The following is a 16330-nucleotide window of genomic DNA, read 5'->3' as shown; positions in this document are numbered from 1 at the left end:
CACATATGGACACAGAGGGATCCATGTTGACAGCAACAAAACCCCACACAGTCAGTATTTTGAACTGTGGTTTATACAGGAGACAATCGAGCTATAAGGTGGCAATATATGACCTTCTGCATAATTATTTTACTCCATAAATAAATATAAATTGTACCATTATATACCTAAATAATTGAATCACAACGGTGGCAACTCAAAAGAGAAACAATGCAGCATGTTTAATGCATGTAAAATTATTCATTAAGTGTGCCACTTGTTTGTTGTACTTTGATCTATGGGTAATGTTGAGACTGTCTTTACCCCCTCTAGTGGATAAGAACACATAATGAATTAAATAACCGATCAAAATAAATGGTTTTCCCCTCATTTACGGTGTTTTACATAAGTTTAAAAAAAAATTAAAACAGTGTATGAATACTTGCATACATTGCACATGTGTGCAAAGATCCTCAGCGAAGTTCTCTTGTGCAATAATTCCCTTACCAGAAATATAACTATAAATATAACAACTACGTTAATTAGTTTTTAAACAACCTGCAAATCTATAAAATGCACGTATGCACTTAAAAACTTCATGCATTTACCTAATGCAATTCTTTTCACATCAGTTTCATGTAATAGCATGAATCCTTATTTTTGCAAACTATTTTTGTGCAAACTAATTTGCAATTGCAAGCACGATTTTTAGTGTAATTTCCAAATCTCTGAATAAATTCGAACAGCAAATTTGTGTCTATCCCCTATCCTTAATCTACAGAAATAATAAACCAGCTGTTATGGCAAAAATGTTAAGAGAATCACAAATCGAAAAGACAAAATATCACGCAGTAACAGGCTATTAAAAACAACCTATAGGACAATATCCTGAAAGCAACAAGCTGCACAGCCAGAGGTTTAGATTTTTTGCTTCCTTATTTGTACATTGTCGGGTGATAAATATTGAGTGGCAATACTAGATACGTCAACATAATCACAAAAAGTTATCACGTCAAAAAACAGGGTTATTAAAGTGAAATAAATAGATGTTTAATCATAATAATACAATGAAAAAGTCATTAAATCGAAATAAGGACACAAACCTATAACGTTATGAATAAAATTACAAAAATATTAAGAAGCCGAAAGAAGAAGATTAAATTTATGAAACGTCTCATGACATGTACATGCAGCCAGTGTTCAGCAGGTGGCGGTATAAAATTTTCAGAAGAATGACCTTGACTTCTCCTTGTCTTAATACAGTCCACTGGCCTCACAGTCACATGGAGAGCATGAACAGGGCATGAATTATGATGATTAATGAAGTATTTAGTGATGTCGCTGGATAAAGGATTATAGCAGAATGCACTTAAACTAGAAACATATAATTCGATAATACAGTGGAATAAAATTATATATATATGACAAATCAAATAAATGGCTTCTCCAGTAAATTGTTTGAAACCTGATAGTATACCGTTTGTTAGTAAATTAATAAATGAACCAATCAATGAATCAATGAAACAATAAATGAATTAATAAATTAATTTATTTTTTGGGATCTAAGCTGTTTGTGAATGATTAATCATGCTGTGAATGGCAGTATTTATTTATTTTTTTCGCATTTTACAGAACGATCAGTATCAAGTTCACGCGAGAATATCGCGAGATTTGGCGAGAGCAGGCTCCGGTGCGCTCCTGCTCTCTCGCGTTTCACAGCGGGTGGATGGAGAAGGTGCTCTCTGGTTACAGCGCGATATTGCTAGGAGACCAGCGTGCTCAGTGACCCGGTTCAGGCTCCGTCGAGGCTTGCGCTTTCACTTTAACAAGCCTGTCTTGATCCAAGCTGACGCACATTTGCCTACCTGCCAGGCGAGACTGAAGATGTCTGGTCCCGGGAATCGAGTGATGCTGGTGCTCGTAGTGGCGGTGCTGCATGCGGTATCTGCTCTGACCGGTAAAGCTGAGATGTTTATGATTAATGAAAAAAATTCCCCTGACTGTCAGGCTGTGTCCTAATTTTGCGCAAGTTATCCCTATGATGATAATAATAATAATGATGATGATAATAATAATGATGAGTATGATGAGTATGTGCGGTCTTTCCGTCAAGATGCAGGATGTTTTAGTGATACATGAATATAAAGTAAAAAATATATAGTATGCACGTCAAAAACCATGTCGATTATTAGTGGGGGATAAAATAGGTTATCATGTGAAGAGAACCGATTAAGACACTCAGCCCGGACCTGTATAACTGTTACAAATGGGATATGCGCTTTTTTCCATTCATCACTTTGCCCTATTCAAGAACAGACCCTTCTGCAAAGGCCTTTAACTTATAAACCTAAATTAACCACCGGGATGTTGGGAATGAAAATGATGTTAATCTGAGATCAGTACTTGTGCTCCGACACCATGCAACACACCGAAAATAGCAGCTCGAGCTGCTGCATGGTGCTATTTATAGAGAGGCGCTGCAGCATCCTCCTGGTGGTCCTATTCCAGCCTCCAGAGTGGACCATAAAGAAGCCTAACCTGCACTACGGGTTTGTTAAACGAGTTGTGAATTAACGAGCGAATGTGTTTACGTTGTCATTAGCAATGTGTGTTTAGTCCGCGAGGCATCTGGTGTTAGACCTGAGGAATGCGCTCTGGTGGCCTTTTCAGACACGAATCGAGGACCAGCGCCACCACTTTTCGTCATCTTCAGAAAGCAAGCCACTAAACTGCTTCCAGATCAGTGGAAAAGCAGCTTGCAGCATCACCCCAGAACATGGCTGCACAGTTTGAATGCATCACATATAGCGGTAGTCTCACTGATTTTTTTTTTTAACTGCACTTCTACACTGCTATAGTGTGAGAATACAGCTTCTGTATGATTCCTGTTTTAAAAAGTCAATTGCATGTCTCTATATATGTGTTTGCTCATTTGCTTGAGAAAACAACCACAAAATGATTAAGGTGTTTGCATGTTTTTTGGGTGACCTCATTTATACAACCTAATGACAGCAGGCATTTTCCATTAGATCAAGTTGCAACATTTGAATAGATTTCATTAGATAGTCTTGTTTTCCATCTTCTCACACAGTAAGTGACAAATGCGTTTGACCTAGTTAACCTACGAACAAGGCTTTCTTTCCCACCCTGAAGGCAACAGTGTTTCAGAATTCTCTTTCTTCCAAGCTTACGCCACTCATGTGTATCTATAAGACCTACTACAAAGCTGACTTTGGCTTTTGAAGAGATTGCAAGATTTAAACAAGTGTACACAATTTGAATTATTTATACAATTTGTCAGTAAATTTACAAATTCTTCATCGAAAACAACTCAAATGGGTAGATATTGGACAGAAATAGCTGTTTCACATTGTGTGTATAACATTTCAGTTTCAATGAGCCTAAGCCAGAGACATCCTTAGTTTCCTGCTCTTGGCTGACAGGAGTGGAACCCAATGTGGTCTTCTGCTGCTGTAGCCCATTCATTTCAAGGTTTGATGTTTTATGTCTGTTGAGATGCTTTTCTGCTCACTAGATCTGTAAAAAAAATATTATATGAGGTACCTTAATGGGATCTAAAACCTGTCTAATCTGGCAATTTCCACCCTTGTAACTGTCACTCACTCAAGGTTTTCTGTTTTTCTTGCCATTCTGTTTAAACTCTTAAACTGTATTTGCATGTATTTGCATGATGATTTGCATTGTTCTGCTGTCCCATTATTGGCAGATTAAATAATAGCATAAATGAGCAGCTGATCTTAAATAGTCGATAGGTACAGTGTTTCTAAAATAAATGTAAAGAACATTACAAAATCACATTTTCTAATTTGCCATAATTAATCATATTTTGACTGCTGAATAAAAATGCAACATTTTTATATTTATACTAAAATGTAAAAAAAAAAACCCGTCTATATATAGAAAAGTGGTGCCACCTGTGACCCAGTTTCTTTTAAATAGAACATGGTTTGTATATACTTTAACAATACAAAAACATGCCATTAATAAAAGTGTCTACACAGTACAAGATGTTTACATACATGTATTAGTAATAAGAATAACTTTTTGTGAAGACCATACTATATTTTAGTATTGAGAAAAATACAAAATGTAAGCCTTAAGAGTATTCAGGATCTTTCCCTGGTGAAGCAACATTTTATTAAATTAACCCTAACCCAGACCACACCCTGCACTGAACTGCATAATATAAAACACTGTTTGATGAGTTGCCAAATTGTAGGGAGTTATTTCATAAATAATTTGTCAGGCTTTGATAAATTTGATTTAGATTTTCAGTTTTTCTAACGCAACCAAAACTGAGCAGTCCCAATTAATTTACTTAGATTAACTCACTCAATTTTATCAAAAGAATATGATTAAAAGATATTTTACACATGTCCTCTGAGGGTCTTTAAGTATAGTATCATTAACAGTTCCTCAGAGTGTTCCAAAGGTTTACCTTCTTTCCTCCCTACTCATTAATACACTGACTACTTGATTCCTGCTCCCCTTACTTTCCAAATGTGTGCTAAGACATACTAAACACCATGGAATATTAATTAGTTAACTAGGGGTGGTGGATGTTTGTGGAACGTGTGTGGCTCTTATCCCTCCCTCCCCTGATGACATGAGTCCTACCTGTTCTGTTGCTGTAGGCTGCTACTATGGTAACAGAGGTCATCTTTCTGTGCACACCCACACAAGACTAGGTAGATATCTCAATGAAGCATATCATATCAAAGCATTTTAGTTGCAGAAGAATTATTCAAGGTCATCCTGCTTCATCTGTGGACCTGAATTTTAATGGCTTTGTGTTAATCCCATATATATATATATATATATATATATATATATATATATATATATATATATATATATATATATATATATATATATATATATATATATATATATATATATGTGTATATGTGTATGTGTGTGTGTATATATATATATATATATATATATATATATATATATATATATATATATATATATATATATATATATATATATATATATATATATATACACACACACACACATACACATATACATATACATATATATATATATATATATATATATATATATATATATATATATATATATATATATATATATATATATACACATACACATATACATATATACATATATATATATATATATATATATATATATATATATATATATATATATATATATATATATATATATAAGCCCCGGTATCGCCAAGCTGCCACTCTTGGGCCCTTGAGCAAGGCCCTTAACCCTCTATGCTCCAGGGGACCCTTACGAGAAAAATAAACCAAGGACCGTGACGTCGGAGCGACGTGGGGCCGCCTTCCTGTGGGTTCACCACCTGCAGGAGGGACCGTAAGGGACCGGTGCTGAGAGGATTGGGCAGCAGTCGAAGGCAGGGGCCTTGACAGCCCGATTCCTGGACACGGAGAAGTGTCTGGGGAATCTGCTTAGACTGCTGCCCCCGTGACCCGAATTACGGATAAGCGGGAGAAGATGAATGAATAAATGAATGAATATATATATATATATATATATATAATTTTTTTTATTATTATTTTTTTTCCCTTTATGTGCTTGCAGTATCTCCCACAAATTATTGGAGAAACCCCTTGAATTGGTTTATCAATAGTGTAGTTTTTTCAGCTGTGCGATGGATCACAAAACATTTGCCTGTCAACACAACATATTTATTTGTCATCATGTAAGCCAGAGCTGCAGTTTTTTTCTGCCATTTTTTTTCAATTGAACGTCCTATCGAAGCCAATCATATTTACAATTATATGGAAAAAAAAACACGACTGAATGCTGTAGACACTGCCAGTCTAGTGACTGTGTTATCCTCTATAAATCTAATTGTTTGAAAATGTTCAAAAATGTGTTTTTCAGGTGGAAAACAGCATGTGGTAGTGCACATACACAAAAATCCTGAGAGCCTTTAAGATTGCAGCCTTCATTATCCTGAAGTTGTTGCCTAAAAAAGTGTACAAATGATATCAGATGCTTCACCTCAGGGAGTGTCTGATGATGAAACTGCTTGTCACCATGCAATTCTCTGCAGAGGGTTTTGGGATTTATGAGCTCAGTAATTGTGCTACTTTGATCTGTACCAGAATCCACCATTTAACAGGATAGGTTTACCCATATAGCAATGCATCAAATGTAGTGCTTGCAGTATTACTGATAAAGATTATAGCATATTCATGAAGTAACCTTTTCTGACACCAAAAAGTGTCAGAAAAGAGCACGTGGCTTTAACATTACGGTCACATTAAAATCAATGGCAATTGGTGCTTTTTAGAGTTTAGCTTTTTTCAGAGTGTTTGATAATTGGTATTTGGGAATTGGATGGGACAGGATACATGTGTTCTAAAAAAACATGTATGGGTCCAATCTTTCAAATAGCTTTTAAAGGGTAAATTCATAACTTTCCATATGAACAATAATTTTTCAAGTGATTTGTAACATGACTCCTGCAACATAAACAATGCACCTAAATAAAATGTTAATAACCCAAAAAGAGCTACTCTTACTTAATTAGAAGGGAAGGCCTGTCTGCTTAAGAATATCTGGTTCCAATGTGGTTTTCAAGTAGACAGGGAGAAGCATTCAATCTGTGTCTGGGATTTCTTTTCATCTGAGTTGGAACAGGGAATCCCACTTTCTTTTTCTTCTTCTTCTTCTTCTTCTTCTTATTTCGGCCTCTCCCATTAGGGGTCACCACAGCGGATCATCCGTATCCATACGTGTCCTCTACATCTGCCTCTTTCATCCCAACTACCTGCATGCCTTCCCTCACCACATCCATAAACCTCCTCCTTGGCCTTCCTCTTTTTCTTCTTCCTGGTGACTCCATCCTCAACATTCTCCTACCGATATACCCCATGTCTCTCCTCTGCATATGTCCAAACATCTCAGTCTCGCCTCCCTCACCTTATCTTACCTTGTCTCACCTTGTCTCCAAAACATAGTAAATCCCACTTTATCTAAAGTATATGCAAAATTACATCAATTATTATAGCAGCAATAAAACACATTATTGTAGCAGCAATAAAACACATTTGCTATTATAAAAAAAAAAAAACTTTATCTGCCTAGTTTACCATGATAAATGACACAGTGGGAACATTGGCTTGGCATCTGGATTAGTGGTGAAATAGTTAATCAATCCAAATTTTAGGAATTCAGCCTGACAGTGGCTCCTGTTACATTTTTTTTGTTGTTGTTGGCTCAGAAGCAATATTGCTGCTCACTGCTGTCTTTTTTCTAATGCTTTCTTCCGCCTGCTCTGATGAAGAATGGAGGAACGTTTTCAGTTGCTTGTGGAGTTGCTGGCTTAATCCTTCAGTGCATTTAAGTGGCATCATCGTATTTCTTTTCAGCGGTTTTTTGTGCAATATACACTATATGGTCAATGATATTTGGATACATGACCATAACAACCATGCCTGGTTTTTCTACAATCTATGGTCATGACATTGGAAGCAAAGTAGGAGGTCTTCTAGAAGGTCTTAAGATTTCTAGGTGCTTAAGACATCATTGAAGTCTAAGAATTTAAGTATTTGTGACCTGCAAAGAGTCATGATTCCTATGCTTCCTTTGCAGATACAAATTTGTGCATGTCAAAATGTTTGGCACTTTGTTGTCTCTGACTCTTTCTTATGCCTAACCTGAATCACTCTAATTAGGGCGTTTGCACAAAATAACAATTTAATATTGTTGTTGAACAAATTTGGCTGATTTTGTGATAACTATTTCACAATTATGCTGCTGTTTTTAATGTTACTGACCTTTTTCACAGATTACTGATTTTTACAGTGTTTTTTTCAAGATGAAGTGGTTTGGGAATTGTTGCTACTTGTGAAAATGGTAGTGACAGGCCTAATGTGAGCTGAAAATTGAACTAAAGGCACTAATAATTCTATTAAATACACAGACATTAGTGCTTTTTTGAAACTTCTATGAATCTTTGTAGTTGATATACTATATATACTTTTGGGTGCCAGGGTTGAAGCTCTATTCCATTTCAACCAGCAAAGTTAAGGGGTTGTACTATAACATAATAAAACTCTAAGCCATTTCTAATTCAGTTAATGAAAAAAAAAAAAAATTTAACTGTTAGGAGTCTCTGCCTTTTTTTTTGGGTGCTATGTGTTCATACTGTAGCTAGAGTTTGCCAATACAGCTAACTACAGACTAAGTGTACTTAGTGCACATAGAAGCTTTTTAGACTTTCCAGAATTTACAAAGGCAATTGTTTTAAGTTAGGCAACACAACACAGTTAGCATCATAATTTGCACCTGTGGCTTCTGTTTTTAGATCCCAACAGAATGGTTGGGATCTATATGTGATCAGATATGAAGCTCATGTGGCAGAAAAATGTAATCTTTATATACATGGGAGCATAGTGGAAACAGTGTGGTTCTTGTAATGCATTTACTAAAGTCATTCATTAATCATAAGAAAATAATTTATTCTGCTTAGGGTTGCTGTTTTAATTAATAATTAATGTTTTAGGAAATAGAAGCAACTAAGTTCATTACATAAATGCATAGACAGGTAGAAACAACAATAATGCTGCTGGAGATAGCATAAATGGTCAGACTTTTCCGCAGGTATCCAGAGCCGTAATAGCTGAATTCAAGTAGGCTTTATTTTCAAACATTTGTGGACACCCGACTCACCCAGAGTGCTTTTTCCTAAAACTGTTTTTATAGATTTATTGTAAAGAATGTCTCTGTATGCTCTTTCATTACAATTCCCCTTCATTGGCGCTAAGGGGTCAAGCCCAAATGTATTCCAGCATGACAATGAGCCGCACAAAATGCATGATCCATAAATACCTGGCATGCCATTGTTAGTGTGTAAGAACCTAAATAATTTGCACAGAGCTTTGGGATGAACTGGAATGCTGACTGCAGGCCCTAAACCCTCCCCTGCTTAGTTGTAAATCACTCTGGATAAGGGCATCTGCCATATGCCATAAATGTAAAAATGTTCATGAATGTGATGGCCATGTATTTAATGTTTGGTAAGATACTGGAGCTGGAGGTAGACAGTTTGACAGTGCCATGACTTTGTGGGTCTTAAAGCTTTTGGTTGTACATTTCACCAATACAACATTTAAATGTAATGGCATTATTTATTATCTAGTTTTAAGAGCCAGCTTTCACCTAGCATGTTTTTTCAATACAAAATCCTAGACCAGGCAAAAGTTCTTACATAGATTGTCAGTTTTTTTCTTCATAGTTTCTTTTCTTTTCTGCTGTGTTTAAAAATGTGAGCATAACCAATAGCATGCCTACTTGGAAATTACGGTAATTGAACCTTAGAGAGACATTAGAATGTATTCTGTATATATAAACCAGACCACTGTTTTTAGTTTTACTGTACTTCTCCCAAAAATTAATAAACAAATAGTTAACCATATACAACTGAACTTATGGAGTGTTTTCTATTGTCTTTGATTTTGCTTTCAGATCCATTAATTAACTCATCAGACCACATCACGCTGCCATTAGATTTCCACGGGCCATCATTCACACTGCAGTGTAATCTGACCATCTCCCAGTTTGCCCAGCATGAGAGCTACTGGATGAAGAATGGAGAAGAGATCCAAGGGACACGGACAGATCTGAAGGCCATTGAGTACACGTAGGCACTGCTTCCTACTTCCTACTACAGTACTACTTATCACGTGTCATGTAAATAATGGCAGCATATTTTATGATTGGTGTATTTTGTGCATTTGACTAAATTATCAATTTGCTTTAAATGATAATCTTGATTGCCTCTCTGCCTCACTGAGCATGATGCTAAGACTGGACAGCATTTAGGACAACAAGCATCAAGTTTTTCTGGAAACTACTGACATGCAGTAACACCAGCACAAAACTCTACTTCATACAAATCCATTCCAATAATATAGAAACAATATAATCTAATTAAGAAAATATAAGAGATTATATTAATTAACTTAAATTAAATGTTTATACATTCCTTATTTAAGTACTCCTGGGTTCATATTTCGAAATATTTATTATATATATATATATATATATATATATATATATATATATATATATATATATATATATATATATATATATATGACCAACAATTTTGTGAAATGTTTTTGAGGCAAACCTCTCACGCAAAAAGACTACTTCTTTAAAGCCTCAAGATTGGACAGTATGGTCCATGGGGCAGCAAAAAATTATTCTATTTACTTAAAAAATAATTGATTCACTGTATAGCTCTTTCTTGCAATAAAAACCATGCAGCTGTTGACTTATATCAGCTGTACCCAAGACAGTTTTGGGTAATATTAGGCTAATTTTAAAAGTTATTTTATGCAGTCAGATGGCAAATTGTGCTGATTTTGTTAGCTTTTTTCTCCTTTTTTTCTCTTTTATGAAATTAATATATCAACTGCAATAAAAATTTGGTATTTCTATTTTCATGGGAGAGGTCTGTTTCAGGATGACAGTGTCCACATGCACAGGAATCAAAAGCAATAATAGTTATTGATAATTATAATAATGAAATAGATTAATGAGTATTAAAATATAAAATAAAATAGAATTAAATACAAATCAGGTAGCAGTAGAAAAAAGCTATTGAGAACAATGTTCCAGCAGTACATTTTAACTTTAGCATGTCATGTTTAATATCATGTTCCTATAAGTATGTTATAATTTTCTGGTTCCCATTTGATTCACCTTGCATCACCCAGTTGACCATTGAATGGCAAGTGGTTGCACACTATGGCATTAATAAATCAAATATTTTTTAAATACAGTATCTCTAGACCAAGGGCAGATGATGCAGGGGAGTACATGTGTGTGTACATATTTGAAACGGGCTTTCCTGCCAATGCCACCATTGAAGTAAAAGGTAGGTTCTTCTTAGATTATTTCACCCTTTTAATAATTTCTATTTTTTTTTTTCGAACTTCAAGTGCAATTAATAACAGATTACCATTATACACCTATCTTTTCAAAGTCATAAGCCGACATGTACTGGTTTTCATTTACTGTATATGTTGTCATCAAGGCTGCAAATAGGCTTATTAAAAATTGAAGTGCACTTATATGTCTATTAAACACGTCTATATTTAAATAGGGCATTCTATATGTCTATTAAAGAGGTCTATATTTAAATAGGGCAATCTGAATCTGTATTTCAATAGGCAACATTCCTGATGTCCTGTTTAACACTGTTTTTGCAACCTGGCACCTAAATATAATTAGTGTTAGTAATCACCCTAATCACGTTTTTTTTTTTTATTAATTATTTTTGGCTCTGTATGGCCTACAGGCAACAGTCAGCAGCAGCTGAAAATCATGTGACTCAGTGAGTGTACTGAGACTGAAGGACAAAGTCATGAAACAAGGTGTTAAAATGGAGGCCAGGATGACTGTGCAGGATTGTTAGCTCTCTCTCTCTCTCTCTCTCTCTCTCTCTCTCTCTCTCTCTCTCTCTCTCTCTCTCTCTCTCTCTCTCTCTCTCTCTCTATCCCGTGCACTTTTCTATCTCGACTGCAGATACTATAGAAATATTTATGAAGAATTATGCCAAAAGATGTAACAAAATATTTTGTTATAGATGTAAAACTTGGATTGTGAGAAAGAGCTTCATGGCATTACCAGATTGTGTAGTGTGGAGTTTATGACATTTTGTCTATACACCTGTTTCTCTCCCACCCTCGTTCTCTCTCTTTATTTCTCACTGGTTTGTTCTACAGTACTTATTGTGACTTGTGATTTGCGAAATGAATGCCACCTTCAGTGTATATTACAATACAGTATTTCATATGCATAGTTAATAATAGACTTCAATGTTTAAAATTTTGAGTTTTTGATTGTGGCACTGTTGTAGAAATGTTGTCTCTCATCACAAATTCTATCAGGTAAAATGCAGTACTGTGTCTGTAATGTGGCTAATATTTTTATATACAAGAAGACAAATAGAGGAAACCAGGAATGAACTGCAGTACACTCCAGCACAAATAGTGGATTTAGAAAAAGTTGAACATAGTACAGAGTTTAGGTGTAATACATTTTTTTTTTAAACATTTTGCTTCTCATTTAAAACATTTGAATTTTAAGTTAAAATTGAATGACACTTTCATACTTTGAAAAAAGCTAATTGCTGTTCAAAATATTCATAAAAATAGAAATTGTGTAAACTGTACTTTATGTCCATTATATTTGTTTGTTTCTCCTTCAGGTGCCCCAGACATTGTAGGACACAAACGCAGTGAAAATAGGAATGAGGGGGAACAGGCTGTCCTGTACTGCAAGTCCGTTGGCTACCCGCATCCTATTTGGTTCTGGCGCAAGTTAGATGGCAGTGTACCTTATGTATGTTTCACTGACATCCACTTTTAGCTGTGTTTTGATGCATATCATAACGACATCCGTTCTTAATTTGTTCAGATTTATAACCACTTAAGATTGTGGGAAATTTAGTGAATTCAAAGGCTACTAGATCAGTGAGTTACACCAAACAGGAGTTACATCATAGTTTCTTGCATGTTGTAGAAATGACAATAATGACCAGCTACATGATGGTTTCATTTAATTTAGCTGAATAACATTTAATTTCCACAATTGTAATCACTCTTTTTAAATGCTGCTTATCTGCTGTGTAATGCATTTTTTTGCATTAATTTATCAGACTAACTAACACATTTAGGTATGAGTTTTTCAGTTCTGGTGTGTCACCACGTTGAAAGAGTCCAATTTAGATGTGTAAAATAGGACAGACTTCGTTTTTTGGGTTCCAGTAAAGAAAACATTTAAGTGTTGTAGAAATAAGGACAATCTTTGTTCAGTCTGCATCTGACAGACAAGGTACAAAACCATAATAACTGAATTAATCCAACAACTTCATATTAAACATTAAATTACCTTGCAGGATATTGACAACTCCACTGGCCGCTTTTTCATCAGCAGCAAGGACAACTACACAGAGCTGTCAATCATTAACCTGGACATCAAATCTGATCCTGGAGAATATGTGTGCAACGCCAGTAATATTGTTGGCTCCAATATCATGACCTCGATGCTTCGTGTGCGGAGTCGCCTGGCTCCCCTCTGGCCCTTCCTGGGCGTACTTGCTGAAATCCTTATTTTGATCCTTGTCATTGTTATCTACGAGAAACGCAAGAAGCCTGATGATTTTCAAGATGGTGAGTGAATAGGTGACATCCGCCTTACAATTTTAAAGCATTAGATGTTTTGCTAGTTCAATTTTGCTGAGTTTACTAGTTAAAAAAGCTGAGTTTAGGACCTGACCTTTTAAAAATTCTGAATTTGTTAGGACTGATTTGACAAACGTGAGATGATAATCACACCGTTGTTTCACCCTTACAGTGTTTCAAAGTATCCTATGTATAATTGATATTGATACATTTACACACTTAATAATTCAGTTAAAGTCTGACCAGCTCACACACACACACACACGCAAACACACACGCACACACACACACACACACACACACACACACACACACACACACACACACAAACACACATGAGGTCACTCAAGTTGCTTTAATCTGATAGGAGAAATGTCAGCGTTCAGTTATTGATCCCGCTCAAGTCTAATTTAAAGACACGAAGATGAGCGCCATTTTCACATTAGCTTACTGAATAATTTTAGGCTATGTGGCACAGTTAGCTTGTTTAAAGTCAGTAATAAGATATCAGGTATCTTTCAGATATAAGAAAGGCAGGCTTCTCTTTTGTGCCATTGTTTTAACTGTATTTGTATGGGTCTTACTGCAGGTGTGCTGTTGAATAGTGCCATCTAGTGTCTAAAAATCGTTTATTTTCATTAAATAATCATTTGCAATATAAAGTAGTAGTCCTTAAATTTTAAAGTTTTTCATATTATAACACACCTTTCTCTCCCCGATTTGCATAACCTAAAACACTGGGTGGTAAGTGAGAGAACCTGCATGGTGTTTAAGTTTGCTGTCTATGCAGACATTTTCCACTATGCTGCATTATGTTGTGTGGCTTTAATCCACTGGTCTTTGCTAGACTCTTTATGTTTAAAAAGGAAATCTTCCCTGTTTCTGTTTTGAGTTTAAACTGATATCATGGAGAATTTCTTTTACTCACTTACATTGGTCTAATGTTATAATTGTGTCTACGTGAGCATGACATTGCTACATGCTTTACATTAGGCCATCGTCATCCATTTTAATTGTGTAAGAGAGCCAAAGAAAATCATCAAACCAATAATTCAATTGTGCCATTACTCTCATATCAGCATTGTTTGAATGATTTTTTTTTTTTAAATAAGGGTTTTTTTGTATTTAATGTAAGACTGATGGGATGGTTTTAACTACCCATTTTAGTAATCATCCTGAAGATATGGTATAATAAGTGACATTTTGCATGACCAAGTCCAGTGCATTATAACATATTTAACATGCTCTAATGCCTTCAAATCTGTCATAGCCATAGCTTATGAATCTTTGTAAGTTAACATTGCCAAATATCTTTATCTAACATGGCTCATTTCTTTTTCCCTAATCTGCTCAAGATGATGAATCAGCTGGGCCAATGTAAGTATTAGGTCATCCATTTACCAATAGTTAGTGCTACTGAGAGTGGATGCTTAACACACATCAAAAAATATTTTCCTATAACTCAATGTCTACCTTTATCTTGAGAATTAAACTCCATAAGGCTTTTTTGGAAGGTGCTTCATATAGCAAAAAACACAGTTCTGTTTATATCAACTTTATATTTCTCTTACTGTCTTACTTTACTGCCTTATTTTCATATATTACGGTTGGCAGTTTTGACGGTATTATTATATAGAACACAAGGTTAAGAATGCAGTGACAATGATTTTTACTTTGCTCTGTGTGAGCCTATTAAAGTTTATATTCTCTACACTTCTTCTCATTATGATTCCAGTAAAGATTAGTCATGGCATTGTAATACAGTAGTCGTGCAGTGCCGTTTGACCGGCTGAGTGAATCTATGATGTCTTCCAGGAAAACGAATTCAACTAACAATCACAAAGACAAAAACCTACGTCAGAGGAATACAAATTAAACCGACCACTAGTGCAGTAAGTGCAATATTCCGACTTTCATTAGCACCTGCTGTTTATATGTCAAAAAAGTATAATCCTATCTTTATGATCTATTTTCTAATCTTTTCTCTTTTTTTGCTTTTTTTTAGATGAAGATATTCATATCATGACCATATGAACGTAACACAAAGGAGTTCATTGTTTAAGAAAATATATATTGGTGTTAAGAAAGTATTTGTGAGATGATATATACATATATATGACCACTTAAGGCATGACTTATGAATGTGTTGGCAAGAGGATGTCCAATTAGAAACATTACAAATAACAAATAAGTGTAAATATTATGAACATTTTATTGCATGATTGTGTTACTTTGAATATTTATCTTTTATTCACAATGCCTTTTCTTTTAATGTAAAAAAAAAAAAAAATTATTAGATATGTAGTGCTTGCAATATATAAATCTGCTGTTTGAGAAGGATATTAGGTTTTTGTTTGTGTATTTAAGAGTGACACCATGTAGATAATATTTATAATCCAGGCAAATCTTTAACTTTGCATTGTAAGGCAATCTACCACCATGTTTTTGGGTATGACAGGTTTGTACAGCTTATAATTTCACTGAATACCTTTGGAAAAGGTGGCTTATCATTTTAACAGTTTATTTAAGTCATAGTCTTCAATTATGGATAAGGGCTTTACAATGTCCTGTGATGTTTCATTTTCACATAGATTGTACATGAATTTATTCATGTATGTATCATGCCACTGGAGATAACCATAGTTATAGGAATGTCATTCATTCTGATGCAAGTGTTCAGATGAATTATGAATTGGTAATATCATTTTCTAATGCTAAACCTTATCTATATATGACTAGGCTTTTTAAATATGCATACTATACAGCATGGCTTTTATCCTATGCAATATTTGTTCATAACTATATAAATAATAGAATTAGCATTCTTATTTCTTATTCTTACCTTCTAGTTTTAACTGTTGGCTTTTGGTTGCGTGTTAAAGCTTTAATCTGATAGGTTTGCTACTGATAGCAAAATGCACTGTTCAGACTAAGAATGAGCTCTAGAAATATTTAGCTTCACACAGCACCATTCTATCTGCATGAGCCCCCTGCCAGTGCGGAGGCCCAACTCCACAGACAGAAGGCCCAACGCCACAGACAGAAGAAACTCCAACAAAGTGGATGGTCATAAGGCACTTCCATATCATTTTTAACAATTAAACATTCGAATGTTATAA

At 34.9% G+C, this 16330-nt stretch overlaps 1 protein-coding gene across 1 annotated transcript; it reads left to right on the top strand.

Moving 5' to 3' along the window:
* Positions 1-1637: 1637 nt before the first annotated feature.
* Positions 1638-16330, top strand: nptna (neuroplastin a). The gene is made up of 8 exons (XM_083545662.1): positions 1638-1936; positions 9484-9658; positions 10806-10900; positions 12236-12369; positions 12926-13199; positions 14567-14588; positions 15027-15103; positions 15217-16330. The coding sequence occupies exons 1-7, from the start codon at positions 1864-1866 to the stop codon at positions 15085-15087; spliced, it is 834 nt and encodes a 277-aa protein (XP_083401788.1). The 5' UTR covers positions 1638-1863; the 3' UTR covers positions 15088-15103; positions 15217-16330.

Source organism: Silurus aristotelis (assembly GCF_946808225.1).
Source record: "Silurus aristotelis genome assembly, chromosome: 7".
NCBI lineage: Eukaryota > Metazoa > Chordata > Actinopteri > Siluriformes > Siluridae > Silurus > Silurus aristotelis.
This window is presented reverse-complemented; position numbering and strand designations above follow the sequence as displayed.

Excerpts from the sequence above, each read along its gene's own strand:
- nptna (XM_083545662.1), top strand. The coding sequence starts at position 1,864 with ATGTCTGGTCCCGGGAATCGAGTGATGCTGGTGCTCGTAGTGGCGGTG. Across the intron at positions 10,901-12,235 it reads TGCCACCATTGAAGTAAAAG|GTGCCCCAGACATTGTAGGA; the intron begins GTAGGTTCTTCT and ends TTTCTCCTTCAG. Across the intron at positions 14,589-15,026 it reads GATGAATCAGCTGGGCCAAT|GAAAACGAATTCAACTAACA; the intron begins GTAAGTATTAGG and ends GATGTCTTCCAG.